The 24,933-nt window shown below is 46.8% G+C and overlaps 3 protein-coding genes across 5 annotated transcripts in view; 2 read left to right on the top strand and 1 right to left on the bottom strand.

Annotated features, from left to right (window-relative positions):
* Nucleotides 1–4,398: 4,398 nt before the first annotated feature.
* On the top strand, nt 4,399–17,814 carry tcf20 (transcription factor 20). Of its 3 annotated transcripts, XM_062454023.1 has the most exons (7): nt 4,399–4,886; nt 6,981–7,855; nt 8,114–15,305; nt 15,447–15,540; nt 15,697–15,754; nt 15,956–16,048; nt 16,235–17,814. In XM_062454023.1, the coding sequence occupies exons 3-7, from the start codon at nt 8,211–8,213 to the stop codon at nt 16,236–16,238; spliced, it is 7,344 nt and encodes a 2,447-aa protein (XP_062310007.1). In that variant the 5' UTR covers nt 4,399–4,886; nt 6,981–7,855; nt 8,114–8,210; the 3' UTR covers nt 16,239–17,814. The 3 variants fall into 3 exon arrangements, with proteins under 3 accessions (XP_062310007.1, XP_062310005.1, XP_062310006.1); XM_062454021.1 differs by lacking the exons at nt 4,399–4,886; nt 6,981–7,855 and having other exon boundaries at nt 8,045–15,305; XM_062454022.1 differs by lacking the exons at nt 4,399–4,886; nt 6,981–7,855 and having other exon boundaries at nt 8,045–15,305; nt 15,697–15,746.
* A 1,491-nt stretch (nt 17,815–19,305) lies between these two features.
* On the top strand, nt 19,306–22,474 carry LOC134014750 (germ cell-specific gene 1-like protein). Its single transcript, XM_062454020.1, has 6 exons — nt 19,306–19,465; nt 19,762–19,933; nt 20,882–20,929; nt 21,195–21,359; nt 22,011–22,122; nt 22,308–22,474. Exons 1-6 carry the CDS (start codon nt 19,349–19,351, stop codon nt 22,381–22,383), a joined length of 690 nt encoding a protein of 229 aa, XP_062310004.1. The 5' UTR covers nt 19,306–19,348; the 3' UTR covers nt 22,384–22,474.
* Nucleotides 22,475–23,264: 790 nt separating this feature from the next.
* LOC134038300 (uncharacterized) overlaps nt 23,265–24,933 on the bottom strand; it is a 5,057-nt gene continuing 3,388 nt past the window's right edge. The window contains exon 4 of the mRNA XM_062483767.1: nt 23,265–24,905. Coding sequence (XP_062339751.1) covers nt 24,399–24,905 — 507 coding nt within the window. The 3' untranslated portion in view covers nt 23,265–24,398. The remainder of the gene's footprint in view (nt 24,906–24,933) is intronic.

A 24,933-nucleotide genomic window follows, 5' to 3' on the forward strand; every position in this document is an offset into this window, starting at 1 on the left:
ATGGCTGTCCTGTGTACCACCTTCAGTCCTTCTACAACACACCATGGCTGTCCTGTGTACCACCTTCAGTCCTTCTACAACACACCATGGCTGTCCTGTGTACCACCTTCAGTCCTTCTACAACACACCATGGCTGTCCTGTGTACCACCTTCAGTCCTTCTACAACACACCATGGCTGTCCTGTGTACCACCTTCAGTCCTTCTACAACACGCCATGGCTGTCCTGTGTACCACCTTCAGTCCTTCTACAACACACCATGGCTGTCCTGTGTACCACCTTCAGTCCTTCTACAACACACCATGGCTGTCCTGTGTACCACCTTCAGTCCTTCTACAACACACCATGGCTGTCCTTCTGCAGAGTGACAGCAGCATTCAGGGGTACATGGAAGCCCCGGGGTGGCTTTATTGCAATAGGTCGCAGGTTTGCATATCTTCCAAAACACATGAGCAATACCTGACTTCTTCCATCCATCCATCCATAACAGCATAATCTCGACAAATCACCAGACTAATGTTGCTTGTCTCATTCCGGGTGTCGGCGCGGGTGTCTCTGGCCCACCGCCTCACCAGCAGCTCTGGGAGAGGAGTGATGGCTACTGCAGGCGAAGGTTACCATGACATCACGCCATGAGGGGGAAGGGGGATGGGGGGGGACTGAGGGCGAAGGTGTGAACCATACATCATGGTTGTGAGGGGGGCAGGGGGAGTGGGTGTCGGGGGGTTGGAACAAGCAAGGTTCAGTGATAATAAGGTGGTGGTGGGGGGGTGGGGGGGGGCCGTGACATGAGCCAAGGCGCAAGGACAGAAGGAAGATGATGGCACTGTCAGGTTTAACGGGTGATGGTTGTGGGGTGGGGGTTAAGGGGAGTTGGGGAGATGGGGGCTGGGAGAGTTTGGGGGGGGGGACTGATGAGCTGAAGGTAATCAACGGGTACTTACAAGACAAAACTGCTTAATTACGATGATCACTCTGCCCCCAACCCTCTCTCTCTCTTTCCCCTCGTCCAACCTCTGTAATATGGCTGGTTTGAAATACGATCTCAATATGTTCCCTCTGAACCGGCGCTCAGTGACTCAAGCAATCCTCCTCCCTCCTCCCTCTTGACCCCCTTCCACCCCTCATTCCTGTAAACCCTCACCCCTGCAAATTAACACTCAACGCTCAACCTGCTGTAGAGGAAGTCTGTTCTTGCCCTCCTTCTCTCTCTCTCTCTCTCTCTCTCTCTCTCTCTCTCTCTCTCTCTCTCTCTCTCTCTCTCTCTCTCTCTCTCTCTCTCTGTGTATCTGTCTCTCTCTGTATCTCTCTCTGTATATCACTCTGCATCTCTCTCCCTCTGTATCTCTCTCTGTATATATGTATATATCTGTGTATCTCTCTCTGTATCTCTCTCTTCTACGCCAGGGAGAGAGAAGGGCCTCACTGGAATGCCGGGTGCCTAGCCAGCCACCAGCCCCTCCTCCTCATGCTCTTCCTCCCCCCTCGCTCCTGCCCTCCCTCCCTCCTCGTATCCATAGTGATTGAGGCAGGGTTCTGCGGTTGCTAGGAGATATGGAGAGAGTGTGGTGGCGGGCCCCGTGGTGAGAAGTGTTGGGCTCCACGAGGACGGTGGAGGAGGAGATGACGCCCTCTGCTGGCAGTAACTGGTCACTGTCTCGGTGGTCCTCTGCTTTGCTCTTGCTCTAGAATTCTACAACATGAGTTGCTGTCAGTGACGTTGAATGAAATAGGAATAGCCTTTGTCTATATTATAGTTGGATGTAAGCATGCTTTTAATATAATCTGTATTTATCTACAATTGACAAGTGAATTGATTGGAAACTATTGCCTAAACCGTTTGAGTCTAAAACCATTGTCTATTTTTAACAGGAAACCATTCCTAATATTTTATTTAAAAAGACTTGAGGCCAAAGATATGTTTGTCTACACAGTCAGGATAACTGATTTGCGTGCGTGTTGGCTGTTTCCGCTTTAAGATAGCATCTCCTTGAGTCAAGGACAGCCAGAAAGTTAGGGGCCAAAAAAGACAGATAAGTTAATCTGAGTAGCTCGGAGTTGCAAATAAGCTTCGGAGGAACTTATTTGCAACAATGTATCATCAAAGACCATGTCCATTCTGATGATACCAAGGCTATGGTCAGACGACTTGCTAATTGTGATAGAGTTGGACGTTGGAGTAAAAAGGAAAAGAGATCAAAGAGACAGAAAATTGTAGTTATGCATGGCTTATACCCACACACTTCAAAGGTTCGGACTGGTGTTTGATCACTTCAGCCCGTTCTCTTTTCATTTTTGGAGCTATGGACTTCTTAGACTGTGTTGCATGTTGTGTGACACTGACATCTAGTGGTCAGTGGGTAGAATAACTACTTTATGAAAATTGTAAGCAGGTCTTTGGTCTTTTCGTCGATGGCGTTAAATAAAAAATATTTGGATTTGTTTTCTTACCCACTTGTGTTTTTACAGACATACACACACACCTCTTAATCATCCACTAATGTGTGAAAGGTAGTTCTGTATTTGCGATTAGAGTCATTTTCTTCAGTTACATTGACATTATCAATAACAAAAACTAACCTCCAGCAGTAAAGTAAACTCCCAACAATGTTACAGCACAAATTGTGTTGCTTCCCTGTGTAAGGAAAAGGAATTTATGATATCAAAAGGCTAAACACTCAAAATAAATACATTTACTTTAAATGTGAAGTTTCAGGATGTCCCTAAAAACTCGGAAGTGGAGACATGAGAACCCACGATATTCATCAACCTAACATTAACCTTCTCCTGTTAGAAATCGTGTGCGGGCTTTACTCTTTAGAAAGTCAGTCCAGGTATGTTGTACATTCTCCATTTTTCCTCGCTGCATGGGAACAGGTTAGAGAGCCATTCTCCTACTGGGCCTTAATTACTCATTCAGAGGCTTGATTGACACCCTCCAGACTCCCGTTTGAGTGCTCGAGACCTGTTGTAAAAATAAATACAAAAGTAAAGTGCACAGCCAAGCTTTTAACATGCCAGAACATCTGTATTACTTGGGTCTTTTATGTCATCTGTAGCCATATAGACAACAAGTCACTCCAGTTTCCTTTCACTGTCTGTCTCCATCCATGTGTGGCTGAAATTCCGTCACTTGGATGGGATTATGAAAAAGACTTGTTTTCTCTGTTTCTCTGTTTTGATTGAGTAAATTATTGTCTACCTTCATGAACTGTAACTGTCTTCCTTTGGTCTTGGCCGGTCACATGAATTCACAGTCTATCCGATGACATGTACACTCTGCAAGTAAAGAAAGCCTGCATTTTCAAACGTTTCACATTTTTATTATCTTTAGGTATGAACTGGAAGAGTATGAGTGTGTGTGTGTGTGTGTGTGTGTGCTTGCCTGCGCAGTGCACATGCCACACCATCACCTACAAATTATCCACAGTTAGGGTTCTGTGATGTAGTTGCTATGGCAACCATGATAGGAATAGATGTGTATGACTGCATGGGAATGAATTGAATTGTTTTGAAACAGAGAAACAGATTTTCTTTTAAATCCTGGTTTAGTATTGGATAAGTGATTGACACGGTGGCTGAATGAGTGTGCATATGCAGAGTGCAGTGCATTAAAAGTGCATAAGTGTGGACGAAAGGTACAGAGCACCTCGTTATGATGGTGGAGAGAGAGAGAGAGATAACCTCTCTGAGACAACACAATAAATTCAATAGATGAAAGACCTTGTGGTGTTCTCTCTCAGTTATTATTACAGTTGGTTTTCGATTACCTTGATTTTTTGTCCTAAATGATACGTTATAAATCACATTTCAGCATGACAAAAAAAAATCTAATGCATTTCAGGAACATCTTAAAAATACTACTGTTAGTATTTTCTTCTTTACATGAACTGATTAGCCTGGATTTCATATGTGCAGATTCCAATGTACAGCGATTAACATGAACACACTGAACACATGCAGGCCTCATTCTCAGGCGTCAATAGTAGTTATATCTCAACAGAACAGTGGAATTAGATCAACATTGTTTTCATTAAAACTGTTACTGTCTACATTTTCCTTCTTCACATCATCCAGCCAGTCTCATCTCTCATCCTTTGTACACAGCAATCATTGACCATTCATTTGGGGGATGAAATAAGAACAAAGAGGCAGTCTGAAACATTCACCATGCAGACCCAATGAAAGGACAAATTGCAATTATTTCTCACTCCAATGTAGGCAGTTTATAATCATTATTATATTAAAATGATAATTGAAATAGCAAAACTGTGGTAAGGGAGGGGGAGAGCCAAAGATATGATGGAGATGGATGAGGGAGGGGGTGCTGGAATATGAGTGTGTATGCATTTTCAAGGCGGTCTTTCAGTTGCACACAAAAAAAAAAAAAAAACAGTTACAGGAAAGCGAATACGTCTACCGATGAATTCATGGCCTATAAGGATGTGTTTGTAGCAGTAGCTTTTTAGCGATTTATAACTGTTTTGAGGCGGTTACAGTTAATGCGGAGGCAATGCGTTTAATTTGAGGTGGAGCGTGGATCACCTAAACGGTGTGTGAAAGAGGGAAAGGAGAGAGGGAACAAGAGGGGAGGGGGCGGGGGTTTATGGACCTCAGTGGTAACGGGACCTACAGGCACCCCGATTGTGCTCTCATATTTTTTGGAGGTGAGGACAAAAGAAGGGGGAAAATCGGTGGAAAGGCCCGGGATCTGAGTGTTGTGACGGGGCCCCCGACTTCGCCGCCGCTGGTCGGGGTTGTCAGGACGACAGAGGGTGAAGGAAAAGCGGCGGAGCAGTCGACTCAAGACCGGGGTTTCCTGCCTCAGCAGTGGGATTGTCACAAAACACCCTTTCACTGTTCGAGGGGCCTTGAACGTTCTCTCAGGTAGGCATTGAAAGAGTGGGTTTGTCTTGTCTTTCCAACTGATTAGCTGGCTATCTACGTTTGTTTGGGGCTACTAACATGTCGGAGTGGACGGTAATCCATTGCAGCATCCAGTTTAGAGAACGCTATTTATGCCAACCCACTTCCCATTGAATTTCTAAGGAGGAAACATCTGCACCTAATCACCCTCTTTTTGTAGGATGCTTGCCTCCCCCGTTCCCCTGGCTAGCAAGCTAGTTAGCAAGCTAGTCTGCTTGGTACAATAATTTCCTTTGTACGCTAACGTTAGACATAGCTAGGGGACTGACTAGACTCGGTAAATGTTAGTTTAGTAGGTGAAATTGCCACTAGTACCATTGTATTCATTTGTAAAAAATATAAAAAATTCTGCAGCCACGCTATGTATACTACTACATTATTGACTTGCTTTAGCTAGCTATCACAACGAGAACACTGAACGGAGATAGCATGTATTGCTATTCAGGTACCCCACAACCTAATTGTAGTCTAGGCACAATGACAGCACAAATCAGGATAACAGTTACAGGCTAGCCAGTTAGTATCAGTATGACAAGACTGCATAAACCTAGTAGGGCTATTTGGTTAGAAACTGGCTGTAATATCGGGAAGACTAGTTTGTCTGCAACAAATACTGCGCGTACCCTAATTAATCAGCCAGGCAAGCATCTGATTGCTTTGTACAATTTCTAGAAGGGTAGAGCTAGGTGACTACTAGACAACAAGAATGGATACCAAGCTAAATAGATGTTTTAGCATTTAGCAGAATCTTATTTTTGGACAGGCATACGTCTTTTACTGAAAAGAAGGGTTGTTTATCGTGCTATAACAGCCATATTATTCAGCAGTTACCTCCATCTCTGCAGGACGTCTCCAACTTTACCTAAACATGTTAAGTAGGCTACTGTCAAGCATGCCGTTCTCTAAAAAACGGAGGTTGGAAAGTATGTAATCGCCGGCTGCAGTTGTATTGAACAAAAATCAGTATTTCAATTACTTTTTAAGAATGATCGTTATTAAAAATTTAGATTTAGCACGTTATTTCATGCCAATACCATCAGTCATATCATTGTGTGGTTTGTTGTTAGGTTGTAGAATTTACCCTGGGGTCCACTAATTCATGGGTGAAATAGCCTATTCACAGAGCAAAGATTTAAAAAGTACTTGGCGGTACTTGGACTGAAATGGACAGTGTGCACATATAACTTACAATGAAACCAGACAGTTATCATATATCTGCAATGCCCAAGCATACAAGCCCCCTCCCTATGTTGGCCACTGATGTTGACTGCAGAGCAGTGTGAACCATTTACCATTTTACAGTGTGTTTGAGGCAGACAATGGGGACTTGTGTCACTAAGAGCCATTGTGAATAATGACCCTGTTAAGGTGGTGTCACTATATAATTAGACCCCCTACTGATTAAATACCTCTGTTAAATACATGTAGTTCAGTAGGACTGAAGGCCTTCCTTAATAACTGTCAGTTTCCTTAATACAGTCAAGATACAAAGCGTTCGTTTGGTCAGATATGGTTGTTTACATGACCTTGACTGTGTCGTGTTTCTTTACTGGTGCGTTTTGTTGTCATCAGCCAGTAACCTTTTAGCCTCGTTTGTAGAGGCTGGACGCACTATAAATCAGGAACTTAAATAACTTATTCTGCCACCATGGAAGTTGGCAGGTGGGACATGTTTATATACCCTATGAGATGCAATACATGGCCTATATAGCAAACATTTGTACACAAATAGACTAAAAGCTAACCACCCTGTCAAACAGACATTGTCATAAATTGCAGAATGAAATTTACTGAAGAATGCTGAGGTAGAAATGTAATATGCTTTTTGCACCTGAACTAGGTGACCAACTGCCCATCTTTATTATTTTCCCTTGAAAGCATTGTGTGGTTGACACTGTGGCATCAAACCAGGGGCTTGTTTTAGAACTATATTCATTTAAATACCTTTGGTTACAGTTTAGTGAAGGCACAACTGCTACAAATGTTGTAAGAGTAAAACAAGCCAATGCTGAACTGACTAAATTCAGGTGTTTGTTTTCCTGTTTGTGCTTTCAGATTTTCAAAGGGTTCCTGTAACCAGCCCAGGAGAGATGACCTCACATGCATGGAAATACTGGAGAGAAACAGATAAACAGAAGAAAATAGGACATGACTTAACGGAAAGACCCTTTTCGGGGAACAATTAAGGGATTAGGTCAAATTAAACAATGACTGCTAGAAAAAGAAGCTATAGCCTAACTATAAAGGAAAATATAAAGGATTTCACCAGGATAAAAAACACAGAGAGAAGAGGAATGAACAAACCTTTGGATGAAAATATAGTGACAACAAGGGGACCAAAGACTTCTACAATCCAACTTACTCTCATCAGATACAACAGTAACAATTTTGAAAGGGAATTACACACAGGAAGAGAATGTTTCAGAAAATAGTACATGGAAGGAAAACCTTGTCTTGGTTAGCATTACTTGAGTGATATTTTAAACTCAGGTGCTGGCCAATCGCATTGAAACATACAGGAAAAAAGTGATAAACTTCAAGTGCTTCTGCTAGAGAACTGACAGCAACCAGGTTGTCTTGATATTGCAGTGACACTTGATGAGTTTTTGCACATGGGACTTTGTGGAATTCCACATCAAATTGAACGTTACTGCAACTGTGTTTGCTTGTGCTCTTACAACCATGGAAAAAGTCTGAAGTTAATAATTTCAAGTGTTGGTATTTCCCGTTGCACTTGATAACATCACCGGTTTAGTGCCAAAGTGCTTCAGCTTCATAGCAACGTCTGTATCAAACCTTTGTAGCATTGTGACAAACACTAGTTGGTTTTCATTTGAATTGAAAGATCCAACCACTACAGCAACCACGTATTGCTTTGGAACTCTCAAAAGGAAGAACGAAAAAAGCTGCACCGTCAGCAGATTTCAGAAGTGCTTATTTAATACCATCTGTTTCTCACTATTGATAACAATCTCCCAGCACTCCAACCTCACTATTTACATTGTTTTGAATTGCTGCTACACTAAGATCATAACCCTTTTGATTGAGTCATCAGATTCAAATCAGTTTCAGACCATCCTAAGACCTCATACACCTTTTGTAATACACACTACTCCTTGACAGATATTTTAATTAATCTAAGAGTCTTTAAAAACTAAATCTGAAATAATGCAGAATTTTCCCAACAGCCCTGCCCCACCATCTCTCCCCCCTGGTTTCTCTGGTCGCGGTGCAGGAGGACCGACTTACCAACCCCAGCCCTTAGACCCACAGATCTCCCCTAGGATGCCAGAAGACTACAGTGGAATGCAGCAGCAACAGGCCCCTTCCAACCCCCAGAGTCATAGCCAGCACCCGCTCCATCGAGGACACCCCCACCCCAGTCAGGCTGGACACATGCTTGGCTTTCCTGGGAGGAATAGAGGGGCTGGGGACCCCACGCAGGGAAACCTCCATGGTGGCAGTAGTAGCAACCCTTATCGGAAGGAAGCAATGGATTATTATTTGACAATGGGTGGCAAAGACAGACAGAGAAGAGGCGGTATGGGGTATGGGGCAAGCTTTGGCTACTCCAATATGGATGGTCATATACCTCACCAATACAGACATGCCGGATCTGGCCCAGCCTCGTCATCTGGGATGATGTCTCCTTATCCCTTGGATTATGGTTCCACTGGGGGTTCAGGTGGTAGCAGCAGTGGTGTTAGTGGTGCCGCTGGAGCCTTTTCCCCTTCTCACCAGTATAACATGAGTCAGAACGCTGCCTTGCAGTCCGTGTCTGGGTCTCCAATGCAGCATCGGCAACATGGACAGAGCTACCACGGCCATCAGGCCCTCCATCACGGACAGCAGCAGAGGGCGTACCATCACTCTGGACACAGAATGACCCCCCAGTACCCCCACTACTCCCCACAGGGAGGGGCATCTACAGGGTCAACAGGAATGTACAGCCCCCCACCTCACAGGTACCATGATGGGGCCAACAGCTTGCCAAGTATGAACTCAAATTCAAATTCTGTCTCCAGTTCAGCTCCTGCAAACAATGTCGGGCCAATGGAGAATGTTCCTCAAGGCTATCATTCTTCTAGTTACCAAGGCTATTCCCCTCAGACACATTCACTCCACAAACAACCTACCCTCCAGCACCACAATTCGCAGCACAATATAGGAGTAGGAGGATATGATAGTTCTCATAAAATGCAGCACCATGGGCCTCCATCGAGTTCCGCATACTCCAAACATCACCAAGCCTCCAACTCAAGTATACCTCATCAGTCCTCTCAAGAAGTCACCAAATCTCCAATGCACTCTCAAACCCAACAGAGCCAAATTAACCAAAACTTTAGCCCCATCTCCAACCCTTCTCCGGCTGCCTCTGCAGTGCAGTCACCCAGCTGTAGCTCCTCCCCCTCTCCTTTGATGAGTGTGTCTGAGGGCCAGGGAAACCACCCTGGACAGACCTCATACCCTCATCCACCAAACCCTCGTTCCAGTCATGGTCATGGTAGGCTCCTGCAGACCGTTCCTCAGCTAAGCCCTACCCCAAACTCCAATAGCAGCGTCAGCAGTTGCGGGAGCAGTGGCAGTCAGAAAGCTGCAGCTCTGAACGCAGCTGTCTCCAACCGCAGCCGAATGGCAGGACCTGGACCACGAGATGAGGCCTCGGCGCCAGTCTATCCAGCTTCTCCACTCAGCAAACTACAGGACACCAGCCTCAATAGTCTAAATGCCTTGACGTCACAGGTGGCCAATTTACCGAACACAGTGCAACACATGCTTCTGACCGACACAGTGTTGTCACAGAAGAGGGGTAAAGATGGGGGAGCAAGTCAGATGCAGGCGGGCCCACCCGCCCCACCTTCTGGCCGTCCAAGGAGTCGGAATGTCAGCGCTGCCTCCAGCACCAGCACAGTGAGAGAAGGAAGTGGGCTAGGTGGAGGCGATGGTGCCAGTGAGGGTGGAGTAGATGAGGAATCCTCTGTGCTGTCCGACAGAGGAATGCCTGGAGCCAGGATGGAGCGGGAGGAGCAGTTTTCAGAAGGCGAGCAAGTGAGGATGAGACAGATGAGTGGAGCCAGTAGTGGCTCGGAACCAACAACCTACTATCCTTCGTCGCAAGGTGACCAAGTCAAGATGCGTTCCTCGGAGCAGTTAAGCCGGAGTTCCAGGAATCCTCAGAGTGTCTCTGAAACCAAGACTCCTATGTCACCATCGTCTCAATCCCCTGCCCTGCAGAGTGCTGAGTCATGTTCTAACTCTCATCGTAGCCATTCTGTTGCCATGCCTTCCCACGGTCCTCCTCTCTATTCCAACTCTGTCTCAGAGCCTGGTGCTGCCGATGCCAATAGTAAACACAACTATAGGAAGACAAGAGAAATAAAAAATGAAGGTTTTCAAGAGGAAGGGGCCGAAAGAAGAGAGAAAGGGTTCAAAAGAGAGGATGAAGGTAGAGAGCAGAGTGGAGAGAGACACATAGATGGACAGGATAAGGAAAATAGACTTTCCAGTTTACACAACGTCCACAGTGGTGAGAGAGACGGCAAACACCACAAGACGCAAGATTGTGCCAACACCGATTCAAACTTTGACCTTGAAGGGCAGCAGAATGCAAGTGGGGTAGGTGTTATTGTCTCGGCGCGTTCTGAATCCCAGCAACCGGAGAAACCCAACCGTCCACAAGACAACTGCATAGAGGAGAAACCTCCGCACACTATCTTTAGAGAGTCTAGCAGTCACAATGGAGAGAAGGGGGTGGATCTGAGTGTGTATTCTTCTCATCACCAGCTTAATCTGAAAACCAATTTTGGAAGGCTTCAAAGTAACCCCCACGCTGCCGCTAACAAATGTGGCTACCCGGAGTCACTCTATGGTGGTTTGGCCGTGAAGAATAGAGGAAGGCCAAGTCCAGGGGGGGTGATGGAGACAAACTCAAGGTACCAAGATTTCCACCCACCTCAGCCGAACTATGGCTCACTGTCTTCAAAGGAAGCAGGAGGCGATTCAGTAGAGGCACCAGCGAAGAGAGGAGGAGGTTCGGGACCTAAGGGCCACGATGATAATTCTCAGTTACAACAGCAATTTCCCAGTCTATTACAGGAGGTTCTCCAGGGTTATCATTTAGATCGTCGCTATGGTCGACCAGAGCAGGTCCCTCCTGCCACTCAGTCTCAGAACGTGGCCCTGGCCAATTTTCAAACTAGACATCCATATGGTATAGCTGAAAGCATGAGAACACAATCTGGAATGGGTAACACCCCACAACCTTCACAAATGGCCACATCTGGAAAACCTATCCAACCCCACCAGCGACAAGTAGGTGTTGTAGCTGATTTTGGACCTCAAGGTCCCATTCCCTTCATAAAGGCTGAGGCAGTTGGCACCAAAGGGTTACATAGTGCAGAGAAGAGTAAGATGGCAGTAGCCCATGGACCACACACTACAGACTCTTTCCCACCCACTCCCCCAAAGCACATTAACTTAGCAGACTATTCTTTACCTCAGAGAAAGCCTCTGCCTCCCTCGAGTCAGCCCACCTCCTCCTCTTCTGCTGTTCAGGAACTCCTTCTGCAGGAAGCCGACCCACTACGGGCCGCTGATTCTCAGAAGTCCTCAGCCTCCTTTCTACCCCGGTCTTCGGGTCGACGATCCGTCATCTGCGACGTGTCACCAGTTCGTCGCAGCACACCAGAAAGTGAGACTGACAAAGAAAGGGAGAGTCACACGGGGTCTTCAGTCATTCAACAATCCTTTTCCTCTCCATCAAGGACCAATGTGCACATGACAGGAAACAGTAAGGAGGAGGGGGTAGAAAAACATGAGGTCAAGATGGAGGTTTCCACCAAGGAAATTACACCGGAGGCTGGACATCTACATCCTGATCATCATAGTGTTCTGACAGCCAAGGCTGAGATTGAGTATCACAAGTCTTTACACCAGTCTGTGGCTATGCATGTGGACCCTTACAGGAAAGGAAAGGCTGACATAACTGTCATGGCCTCTCGCCATAGCCAACAGGCTCCTCGCTATCCTTTGTCCAATACCAACCCTATGTCCCCACCCCCCAGACACCCAGCCTACCCTCACAATGTGGATCTCTCCAGTGCACACGCCAGTGGCTATTCTGGCTATCGCTATGGCGATACAAGAGAGCGGAATATAATGTCACGCAACCCACATTTCCCCTCCCACCATCCCTACCACCCTCTGTCCCCAACAAATCAACTTCAAAGCCCACTATCTGCAAACAAACTAACAGCATATCCTCACTCACGCACCCCTCACCACCCCCATGATCCCATGAATGAGTGGACCTCTGCCTTGACCAGACCCACCAAGGACATAATGATGCAGTCTGCTTCGTCTCCTGGTAGAAACAAACTCGGTCAATCAGAGCAGAGTCAAAGAACGCTGTCACAGGTGGAAATGTTGGCCAATGAGCAGCGTCTGTCCAAGCAGCAGGTTCCTCATCAAAGCGCTTACTATGACATGAAGATGTGGGAGGCAACTCATTCAGGCAGGGATGGAGCTGTCATGATGGAGGGAGACCCCTACCACCGAACCCAACCCCTTCCTCCAGCTGCTCCCCCCTGCCCAGTTTCCTCTCAGGTCCCACCTGGAGGTTCGAACTCGCTAGAACTAGAGGTCTCAAGAGGAGTCCTGGAGGACGTGAAGCCCCCTCAACCGCTTCTGGCCTCCAACTCCGTGAAAGTGTCTGGTGAGGTGAATTCAGTGATGCCTCAGCAAGGTCCTCGCCTGACCAAAACGGGATGTTCCGGAGATGCCAACCCTTTAATGCTGAGGAGAAGAGTCCGTTCTTTTATTTCTCCTATACCTGCCAAGAGACAGCATCAAGATGGGGCCCAGGCAAGGGTGGTGCCCAATTCGCATCATTCCCCAGCAGCTCTTTCAGAATCCAGCCACCTCAATGATGAAGACTCCTCCAGCTCGGACATCACCTGTTCCAGGCTCTCCTCTCCCACACCTGGACAGAACTACTCACAGTCGCTCTCTCCTTCAGGTAGTAAAAAGGTTTTGCCCCCCAGGAAAGGACGGGGTTTGAAACTGGAGGCTATCGTGCAGAAGATTACACCGAATGTCCGGAAATCCCCTCACAGTGGTGGCCAAGTTGATGCAGAATCTAATCACTACGGAGGATTCTCCGAGATTTCCCAGTTTAGCGACTCCCAGGACCAAGACTACATGGATGACAGTCACTCCCTAAATGAGATGATGCCCTATAGGGGGATGGATGAGACCGGATCCCTGCCACCATCTGCATACTCCTGCGACCCACTTCAGACATCCCAAGGTCTGAAACATACAAGCGGAAGTGGAGCCTTGCAGGCAGATTTTGACTTTGGCTTGGGGGCTACAGCGTCTTCCGTGTCTGATAAGGAAGATCTAAGGATTGCCACAGACTTTTCCTTGCTAGGACCCTTACCCCCACCCCCACCCCTCCCTCGCCCAGTGCAGGGTTCCCCTCCTCCATCCTCTTCTGCCCTGTCAGATATCCAACACTTTACCAACACCTATCAGCAACTGGAGACTCGCAGAGGAGAGCAATCAGCTGCCAACCTCCTGAGGCAGAAACTCCAGGAGACTGTGATGGGATTTGACGATTATCCAAGCGCTGACTATTATGGCAGTACACCACCTCACCACAGTCAGGGTCAAGGACACTTGATGAACAGGCAGATGTGTTCTGGGAGGACTTTATTGTCCATGACGGGATCACCGCAAGACAAAGGGTCAGATAACCTTGTTCCAAAAGGTTACTTCCCTTCAGGCAAGAAGAAGGGAAGACCAGTTGGGAGCGTGAACAAGCAGAAACGTGTCCAGCAGGCCCAGACTCAGAATGCTATCCCTAATGCTCCACCAATCCAGCCTGCTACATCTCCTGCTGCTGCTGCCCCTGTACCCCAGGCAATCCCAGGCACAGACACTACCACCCCTCCCTTAATAGTCTTTCCTCCAGCCGACCAGAAGCCCCCACCCTCTCTTACTCCACCCACCCTAACCCAGGTGAAGGTGGATGCAGAGAGTGAGGACATTCCCCTCGAGACAGAGGTCAAACCCCTCCGTCGAAGAAGGAGGGGTGTGAAGGCAGAGGGGGATGTAGAGGGACTGACAAGAACGCAAAGGAGGAGGAGGAGAACAGCTGTGACCATACCAGCCAAAGAAGACTTTGAAACATCTGTGGGGACCGGAAGCAACACCGGCATAGGCGGAGGTTTCTCTGACTCCAGGAAGAATGTGTTTGCACCCTACGTTCACGTGGAGAGGAAGGTGCCTGAGATTGGGGCTGTATGTACGATAGTAAATGCAGAGGAGGAGAAAAAAGAAAAGGGAGAGCGGGGGGCGTCCGGAGTGAAAACCAGCAGCAGTGTGATTGAAGCACTTCTGACTTCTGCTCTCACCTCTCAGCTATCCCGGAGGGAGAAGGAGATGGAGAGGCTGAGAGAGAAGAAGGAGGCAGAGGAGGCGGAGACCACTCTTCAGACAGGGAAGGCTCTTCCTTTGTCTGGGTATGTCCTCTCGGGACCTGTAATCACCGAAACAAACCACTCCGGTCGTCTCCTCTGCTGCCTGTGCCAGAAATGGGCAAATTACAAGAACCTGGGGGATCTCTATGGGCCATATTACCCGGCTGAATATGCTGCAAAGCTTCCTAAGAACCAGCCCCAGGTCCGACAAGGTCCTGCAATGACGGGAGGAAGCAAAACCGGACCCAGTCTAGAAACAAACTCAAATGTACTGAATACCCAGGAAACCCAGGTGCATGAGGAGGCACCCGTAATCAAGTCCTCCGCTGATATCGACTGGAGCCTCAACTACGCTGCCAACCCTATGTCTCCTGGTGCCATGGTGGGCACTGCCTCTCCTGCCGGCGGGGAAGAGATAATGATGTATCTGGCAGGCCAGCTTGGTACCAACACTTCTACCAGTAACACAAAAGCTCGAAGCTGGGACACGGCGCCAGACATACGACCCATACCCGAGCTGTGGAAACAACCAGAACCTCAGACAGAGACACCTACTTACAGCCAACCCAGCAAGCAACCGCCAGTCGACGACTCCCAACAAAGACCCCAGCACCGGAAACTCACCTCGCACCCACGCTTCAAACGCAGGCATAAATCCAGCGATGATTCCCCCAGGATGGTGCCGTCGAATAGCAAGGCGTCGCTGCCTTTCCAGCCCCCTCCACCGGCATTGGACTCTTTGGGGCCTCTCGCACAGCTGGCCCAGTTGCCACAGATGCCCATGGACCCAGAGGAGCTGTGGGTCCACGAGGGCTGCATCGTCTGGGCTAGTGGGGTCTTCCTGGTCAACGGAAGGGTGTATGGCCTACAGGAGGCACTAGATGGTGCTCGAGAGGCAGTACGTGATGTTTTTCTGTTGTGCTTTTCCATGAGAATCTCACTATTGTAGCTCAGTATACCGAGCCGTTTATTTAGTTCTTCAGCTGTGACATCTCTTTTTTTTTTGTGACATTCCACCTCTTTCTGTCTCTCCCAACAGTGTTGCTCCTTCTGTGAGATGGCCGGCTCCACCCTCGGTTGCTATAGCAAAGGCTGCACATTGAGATATCACTACCTATGCGCCATGGAGGCCGGTAAGTAGTCCAGCTTGTCCAGCTACAAGCTTGTAGGTTGCGATGATAAATACATGGTCACATGAAGAAAGAAAAAACTGGTTTGGAAGCACTTGCCTCTCCCTCTCTCCCTCTCCAGCTCACCTTTCCTCTTTTCCTGTGTTTTCTTCCCCTCAGATTGCTCTCTGAACGAAGAGAACTTTTCCCTGCGATGTCCACAGCACAAGGTAAAGAGGTTGGTTCGAATCCTTACTAGGGAATTCAAAGAAAGTGATCATTTTGTAGAAAGTGTACAATGTTTTGTATGTATCCACTATCCATAATTGTATTTTAACAGAGACTGTATGTGTCTGAGACAAATATCCTTCAGGACAGTAAAGTCTATCTTATGTTCTATAATTGCTTTCTTGTTCGTGATCTCTTTCTCTCGTCGTAGTTTCCCCAGAGCAGTCGACCTACCAAGTCAGTGTACCTGGAGCAGTCAGAGAGAGGCTGAAGGATACAGCGAGGAGGAGGTGGTGCAGGAAGGGTAAGATCTGACTCCGGCTGTCCCGCGTGTGTACAGTACGTGGGCGTGTCTGTCAGCCAGGGATCACTCCACCCGCCGACCTACAGCCTTGTGTTTCTGTGTGTTTGCCTTCCTCCGTCTTGCACGTGACACGTGACAGGTGACAGGTGACACGATTCCTCACACTTTGTTTTCTACGTGTCTCAGGTAGTCTGGGAGGAGGAGCTACGGGCGGTCTGTGGAACAGCCTTCAGCAGGACAAGCAGCCACCAACAGACGGACATGGATGACAGCGAGGATACACTAAGGAATAAGGAATGTACAATTTCTTGGAGGGAATTTACATGAAAACATTTAAAGACAAGGGGGGGGGGGAAAGCAACTTAAGAGAACTATCCATAAAAAAAAGATACAAAAAAGATACAAAAAAAGATCAAAGCAACACAGAGGAAGTGAAGCTGAAGAAAAAGACAAAATTATACGTCTGCAGACGACAAAGCAAAAGGGACTTCCTCTGTGAAGAAGAGAAGAAACCAATGGTCTCTCTAGGCTCACTTTGTGTCTCTGGAGATACCCTCAAACTGGTTGATTCTAGTTTCCATCATGGCTACCATGAGTTCACCCAGGTCATCTTTTGTGAAATTGTTTTGATGCACAGTATTGGGAGGGAGCCTGTTTATGGACAGCAGGTGAATGTTGGGGTTTAGAGTGGACTGAAAAAGTGAATGAAAAGAGGAGAATGTGTATTTTAAGTATCTACTTTTAAGAAGTGTTTTATCATAATCATCATGATAATGGTTATTATTTTTAGGCATCATTATTTTTTTCTATCTGCGTCAGTATTTACTCATCAATTGATATCAGTGTATTGTGATTTATACTTGGTCAACATATCAGTTTTGGGACATTTGGATATTTCATCATTCCTGGAGTGGGTGGAGCCAGAATGACATCATTTGGAATGTCAGGGTCGAGTCGCCACAAAGACTATTGCCTTGGAGAGTGGACGTCTGTTGCCTTTTCAGAGTGTGTGAATGGTGGTGAACGCGCGTGTGTGTGCACGCATATGTGTGTGCATTCGTGTGCTTGTGTGTGTGTGTGAGAACATGGATTCTAAGTGTCCATTTTGGTCTTTTTGGAAAAAGTGTTCTTATTTTTCATCCTTGGGGTTTTTACGGTACAAATAGTATTCATGAAAAATCAGATGGACACAATCTTATTTTTCAAACTAAATATTAGCAGTCAGTCGCTTGCAGTTGAGCAACATGTACACCAAGCGGAGGATGAGGCACTCTGGACTGATGCATGTTTGTCATCTCTATCCTGATTGGTTGTCAGGGTGTCAGGTTACATACAGTTGACAAGACGGTGAATATGAGGGGAATCCTTCCCCATAACATTTTGAATAGGAGGTCAAGATTGGCCAACAGATATAATTAAAAGGAATCTAGGTGGTGATAGGCTGAGTGAGAGGGGCTACCTGACATGTACTGATCAATGAGAAGTCGGTATAATTCAAGTACTTTCTCAATTAGTTAATTCCTCAATGAGATATTAAAACTGGATTTAACTGAGAGTTGCAAAATCCATTGAAAAGATACATTGCCATAAACTTAAAACAGTGAGTTGTATGTTGTGTTGTCTCTCGTTATCATTTTCTATCGTTATTCTTGTAAAAAAAAAAGTTGAGCTAAAAGAAAACAATGACACTATTGAAAACATGCCGTACTAGAAAAATGTCAATATGTATATGAATTATGAATACACTTACAAAAATGCTGCAATGACTGCTCTCTCTTTTTACTTTGTTACACTCCAAATGACACACTATCAAGGCATTCAATTGTGTTACATCACAATTCAGTTTCTGTTTTCCTATTTCGTGATTGTTGCTTTTCATTATTGTCCTCAAATCCTATTTACCCGCTTTCTTTGTCCTGTCTTCCATTTACTTTTTCCTTTCAATTGTTGCTCTTGCCACTGTTTCTTTCTGTCCCTCTCTCTCACTGGGATGACATGTTGACATGACTTCTGAAGATCTGAGCATCCACTATCGGCATGCGTCCATGATTCTTATCTGCCTGTGCCGTTAAGTCTGTTTCTCTTTCTCTAGTCTATCTGGAGAAAGAGCGCCCTCTTGTGGTAGATCGTGTGCTTCCCGCCATACAGCTAGAATCACACTACGGGCGTTTTAAACCTCAATGTATTACAGTATGATCTTGATGAATAGAAATATCAATGATCCATCATTTCTACATTCTTCAGTGAGATTGCAAACACACAGGGGACAGTAAGAGAGGTGTGTGAGGGGATGTGCCAGAGGGGGAGGGGGGGAGGGGGAGGGGGGTTCAAATGAAAACAGATTGAACTGTGTTGTCCACCGTGGATTTAGAGTTGTATGAATAGATTAAAGAAGAGGGTGGAGGGGGAACTTACCGACTCACTGACCAGTCAAAATCATATTGACTATCACACACTCAATCGCATACTCTCACCCACTCACACACACACACACACACTCTCTCTCAACAGAGGGCATTGGGAGGGTCATCACCTGAAAAGAGATCCGGACGAAGGAACAGGAAAAGACGGGAAAAGCAGGTGCATGAAACTGCAGCCATCAAGAACGACTCTCTAAGGATACAGACACATCAGGCTGTAGAAGGTGAGTGTCTCTCCCCTCCCTCTTTCCAAACAACTGTCTCTGCAATTGACGTCATTGGCTCTAACTGTCATTTTCACCGGCGACTGTGCTGTTCCAATCCATTTTCACTTGCTGTAACTTGTAAGGTTTTTGCTTTCCCGTCTAGCTCCTGCCCTAGAGTACAACTTTGAGAACAACAGTGCGCATCGACAGCGATACAAAAATGGGAACTGGGAATGAATGCATCTTCACTTTTGTTACACTGTTGTTCTCAAAGTGTTCATAGAGCTAGAGGGTTTTTGGTTTTGTTGCTCTTTCCATATTCTCATTCTTCATTCGTCTTTTAGCTCTCTTGTTTCTTACTTTTACTCATCTTCACCTTTTTCATACACGCTTACTTGCTCTCACTAACACTTGTGCCTTTGTTGTCATCACAACAGATTCCAGTCCCTCATGAAACCCTGCCTGTGAAAGGTCACCTTTCACTCCTTTTTAACATTGTTCAGAACTGATGGGAGAGGGTGTATGTGCTAGGTAATACTTAAAACCTCTCTTTGTCTCTCTCTCTTTCTCATCTCCCTCAAACTCCAACCCTCTCCTCTGCCTGTCTTCCAGTACGCCGCCCCCTGGCTGTTTATCTCTCTGCTTCGGACCCTTGCCTCCCCTTTTTCTCCTCCATGTCTTTCCTAGAGAAGGTCCGCTCCCCTCGCCTCTCCTTCCTCCAGACCCTGGTGTCTCTCTCCCTGGGGACTGTGGCCCTCTTGTCATCCTACTGGTGTGAGGGCCAGCAAAAGGTATCCCGAACACTATTCTTAATTATTGGCTTTGTATCATGTGTATATGCATTGTTAGATCTATATACTATCTAGTATATGTCTATCTTATGATTGTTGGGTGGCAGCTGGATAAAAAAGTTTTTTCCTCAAAATAACATTTTCTTGTAATGGATTCTGTCAGAACGGCACAGCTGAACATTTCGTAGCACGTGTACATATTTGTGGAACAGTATCGGTAAGAATCACTGTTAACCACTAACTCTGTATGTGTGTGCATGCGTTTGCGTGCACGACCGAACAACGACCCAAACAAGGTTCCCAAGCCTCTGTGCTCGGCCATCAAGCAGAAGAACTGTATCCCAGTACCGGGGGTGTCCAACTCCACAGCGATCTCCTGGGAGACTGGGGACGACCGGTTCGTCTTCCCGGTGTTCCACGCCGGCCTGTGGATGAGCTGCGAGGAAAACATCTACACGGACGCCTGGGGTGAGGACCTTGGGGTAGGGGTCAGGGGTCAGAGGTCAGAGGGTGACAGGTAATCAGGGATTGGCTGTTGGGAAAAGAAAGGGAGATGGAGGGTGACCTGTGGTGAGACAGGATCAAATGAGTGCGATGGATTGGAAGTCTGGATGATGAGAGGGCAGATGGGGGAGGTGTGTGTGTGCGAGTGAGTGTGTAATGCGAGTGAGTATGTGTGTGTTTGTGTGTGTCTGTTTGCTTATATGCATGGAGGGGGGCATACCAGATTATTACCCGTGTTTTCTCCCAGCATTAGATCCTAATGGTATAACTCAACAAGGGATTACTGACACAGAGAGAGAGAGAGAGAGAGAGAGAGAGAGAGAGAGAGACAGAGACAGAGACAGAGACAGAGACAGAGACAGAGACAGAGACAGACAGAAATGTGAAGGCATTCGCAGACCCCTTTCTGCTCCTGGCCTCCAGATGCTGCATTTGAGGATTCGTAAAGTCGTTTGCTTTCAATCAGACTCGCGTTAACATCCAGCATCATATGAGGATCTGTATGAACCTGTTCTCAGCTGGGGGGAGAGTGGCACGGAGAGGACAAACTCTAATATAACTCTCCCCTCCTTCCTGCCTTGACTGATGATTAGAAATAAACTAAGATAAACTGCCGGTGGATTTACGCGGGAGGAGAAAATCGCCTCTTCTAATCCTCCCTGTTTTCATCACGGTCTAATCTGATCCAGAGAACCATTGTCTCAATCTCCGTTGTTGTTGAGCTCATCCTCACACACCACACACACCACATGCGTACAGCTAATATAATTCTCTCGCTCTTCGTTTAATCCATCCCTGTCTGACCGACTCGATATTAGGCCGATTGGCTTGTGTTTGTGAATTACGGTCCCCTATCAAGTGAAGGTAACCATGCTTTGTATGTGTTCAACAAACGCTCTCGTCCATTTCCAGAGGAGAAGTGTCGCGGTTTCCACACTTTGACCCCAAGATCTGAAAAGGGTAAGTTAGATTTCGATACCAACATTCAAGCCACACATACACAAAGATTACATACATCAACAAGGGTCAGGTTCAACCAGACACACACACACACATAGACAGCATAGGCAAATGAGGGTCTGGTAAGCAAAGATCAAGTTGGCACGCGTACACACTGACGCACTGGGGGACCCCAGGACTTGACCGTCCTGTGTGTGTGTGCGTGTGTGTGTGTGTGTGTGTGTGCGTGTGTGTGTGCGCGTGTGTGGCCTCTCTTCCCCTGCAGGGATGATGTGGCTGTCCGTGTCCATGGAGCTGATGTATGTGGGCTTGCTGTTCATCAGCTGTGTGCTGCTGTCTCTGCAGTTGTGTCTGAGTAGCTTCTTCCCGTCCGCACGGCGCTGGGGACAGATGCTCAACGCGTACTCGGCCATCTTCACTGTGCTCGGAGGTACGACGTGGGGTTGTGTCAGACAGCACTAAACCATGGCATATTGTACTGTTCCAGTATATGCAATTCACTGCAGTCATGCTATATCTTGTTGAATTGTTCTATAAAGTTCTACGCTATTCTGCTGTACTCTTCTGCTTTTTACATAACAAGTCTCGATAGCATAGCATAGTACAATACATTATAGCATAACATAGAATAGTACAATACTATACTGCTATACTGTACTATAGTATGCTATGCTGTGCCTTGTTAGACTATGCTATGCTATTCTAAACTATGTTATGCTAGGCTGTACTCTATATTTAGCTATTCTATGCTGTGGGATATTAGGCTTTGCTATACTGTGCTATTCTTTGTATTGTACTATGCTATGCTATAATGTATTGTACTATGCTATGCTATAATGTATTGTACAATGCTATGCTATAATGTATTGTACTATGTTATACCATGCTATAATGTATTGTATTATGCTATGCTATAATGTATTGTACTATGCTATGCTATGCTATAATGTATTGTACTATGCTATGCTATGCTATAATGTATTGTACTATGCTATGCTATAATGTATTGTACTATGCTATGCTATAATGTATTGTACTATGCTATGCTATGGAGACTGAGGGTCTGTGCTCTGTCTGCCAGGGCTGCTGGGGATGGTGGCTCACATGATGTTCATGCAGGTGTTCCAGACCACAGCTTCTATGGGGCCGGAAGACTTCAAACCTCACAGCTACGGATACTCCTGGGCATTCTAGTGAGTTAGAGCCAAAAAGCACACACACTCACACACACACTAACTGTAAATTTTATATCACAAATAAATAATCATAACATTACCACCCCAACGCTGTTGATCAAGAGTCAAGACTAAACCCCCCCCCCTCCCCCTCCCCCCCCCCCCCCCTCCCCCCCCCCCCCCCCTCCCCCTCCCTCCATCAGCATTGCCTGGTTGGCCTTCACCTGCTGCATGGCGTCTGGTGTCTCCACCCTCAACAACTACACCAAGAAGGTCTGATGGTGGGGCGGCGGCGTTCCTCTCGCCTCTACCCCTGCCCCTTCAACCCCCTGGAGGACCCCCCGGCACGGACCCCCCGCCCCCTACTACTGCCCCCCGCACCCCGGCCTGCTCCCTCCCCCCTCCCCCCCCTCCTCCGCAGCTCTCCCCCCTCTCGCCCTACTACGACCCGCCCTCCCCGCCGTCCTCGCCCTCCCCTCCTCCGCTGCTCATGCCGCCCCCTTCGCCCCGCCTCATCCACTCCCACTCCCTCCCCCTGGCCCGCACCGACTCCTTCCCGCTGCCCCCCTCTCACCCGGCCCCTCGGTCTCCCTACCATCGCCTCTCGCTACCCTCGCCCTCCATCTCCCTGTACCTGCCTGTGTCAGGGTTCAGCTACAGCCCAGAGGAATACCCTGAAGAGGAGTACAGCCCCCTGTGACTGTACATACAGGACACCTGTACCACACCTGGAACTCTCCCCACACCTGGGTCCACACGCCAGGGCAAATCCTCTCAATCCTGTGTTGTGCTGTTCTTGATTGGTTTTGTCTGGCACTGTGGAACCCATGGGGTCGGTTCTTAATGCTAACCAAACCCACGTGACACCCCAGGCTCAAGCAAGCGTTCAAGTAACTGGAAAGATTTTGAATGGTGTTTAGAGTCAACCAGCACTAGCATCGCATTGCTAATCATGAAAGGTGAAACATCCGTCAAGTGTGTTTGATTTGATTTCAATAAAGCTTGGTAACGTTTGCACTTCAAGTTTTTTCTTCTTGCAAAAATCTGTATGGGTTTTAGGCCATACTCTGTTCCCTAAAATCATACTTGAAACAACCCAAACAATAGTAATATCATATATATAATTGTAATATTACAATTATACTTGAAACAACTCAAGCAATATTTCAATTTAGTTTTAATATAAATCATTAACAATATCATAATGATAATAATAATAATCAACAAAGTAACAAAAATAAACTTACATCAGACATACATGACATACAGGTAACCAAACATGTTCTTTACACATGTATTTGAACGTGCAGTAAAAGGGAACATTGTAGCCGACGGACAGAGATTCATGATCTCTGTCCGTCGGTCATGCTGTCTGTCTGTCTGTTTGTCTTCTATCTCGCTGACATGGACTGTTCACAAAAACAGGTCATACTTAAGGTACACTTGATTCGAATGACCTCGTCCCATACCAACCGTGAGACACATCCCTGGGGTGATTTATCTTAGTGGCACGTCTGCCTGCCTGCCTGCCTGCCTGCCTGCCTGCCTGTCTGTCTGTCTGTCTGTCTGTCTGTCTGCCTGTCTGCTTGTCTGTCTGGGTTTTGAAATGCAGATGCTGCCCCGAGTGGCCGGTGAAGACACGGCTCCGTTCAGCACACCCTACAGGAGCTCTAAGTCATTTGGAGTAATGAGGAAATAGGATCCGCTCTGCTGCGTTCTGATGAGGTCACAATCCATCTGATTCTGGGCGTTTCTCTCTGTACGCTAATATTATTATGTGTCTAACGGAGAAATTCATCTAGCTAAGGCTCAATGTTTTAAGTCGGCGCCTGCAATTATGACCATGCTGTGGCCTGTTTTGAAAGAGAGGGCAAAGGGGGCGGTATCTTAAGTGCAAACTCTCTCCCACAAGTCCCATTCCAATTGAATAACGAAATATGAACAATACAGAACAGTACTGTTTAGTAACACAACATCATCATATTACGAGGTGATGCTTGATTCAATATGCGAACACAACTATTCATAAAGTGTATGTTATCCTTGGCTTTGTCTGAGGTGTTAGTGGAGTGGGAACACGGTACATTGGAGTCATCGCGACGCAAGAAATAGGAATGTCGAGGGCTATATCGATAATCAACAAAGTTCAAGGCCTTACAATACAAAAACGTAAACACCATACGAGAAAAACCAAGAAACTCGCCAGTACGAAAAAAATACAAATAAAGATCACAGCCGAGGATGCTCACTCCTGGCACGGCCTCGCTCGCCCTTCTTCTTCATCGTCCTCTTCCTCACGCCGTTTTCTTGCGGAGGACGAAGTAGATGACGCAGGAGATGAAGGTGAAGGCGAAGGAGATCCAGGCCAGGATGAAGCTGTGGCCGTACCAGCCGTTCGTCTCCTGCTTGTGGAAGATGTCCGTGTAGATGGAGGCCGCGATCATGATGCACAGGCCTGGGGGTGGAGGCCGAGGGAGGGGAAAGGTTGTTGGTGAGAAGTGGTTGTGTTGTGTGTTGTGTGTGTGTGTGTGTGTGTGAGTGTGTGTGTGTGTAAGTGGGTGTGAGAGAGAGAGAGAGACAGATAGGAAGATAAATGGAGGTAGATAAAGAGACAGACACGTACGACAGCAAAAAAAGAATAGAAAACTCCACCAAACACACACATACACCAATACACACAGACACATACACCAATACACACAGACACAGAGACATGCACCAATACACACACCCAGACACATACCCCAATACACACAAACAGACACATACACCAATACACACACAGACACACTCAGAGAGATCTGAGATTGTACTCACAGGCTAACAGCT

This window comes from Osmerus eperlanus, chromosome 2 (genome assembly GCF_963692335.1).
Source record: "Osmerus eperlanus chromosome 2, fOsmEpe2.1, whole genome shotgun sequence".
NCBI lineage: Eukaryota > Metazoa > Chordata > Actinopteri > Osmeriformes > Osmeridae > Osmerus > Osmerus eperlanus.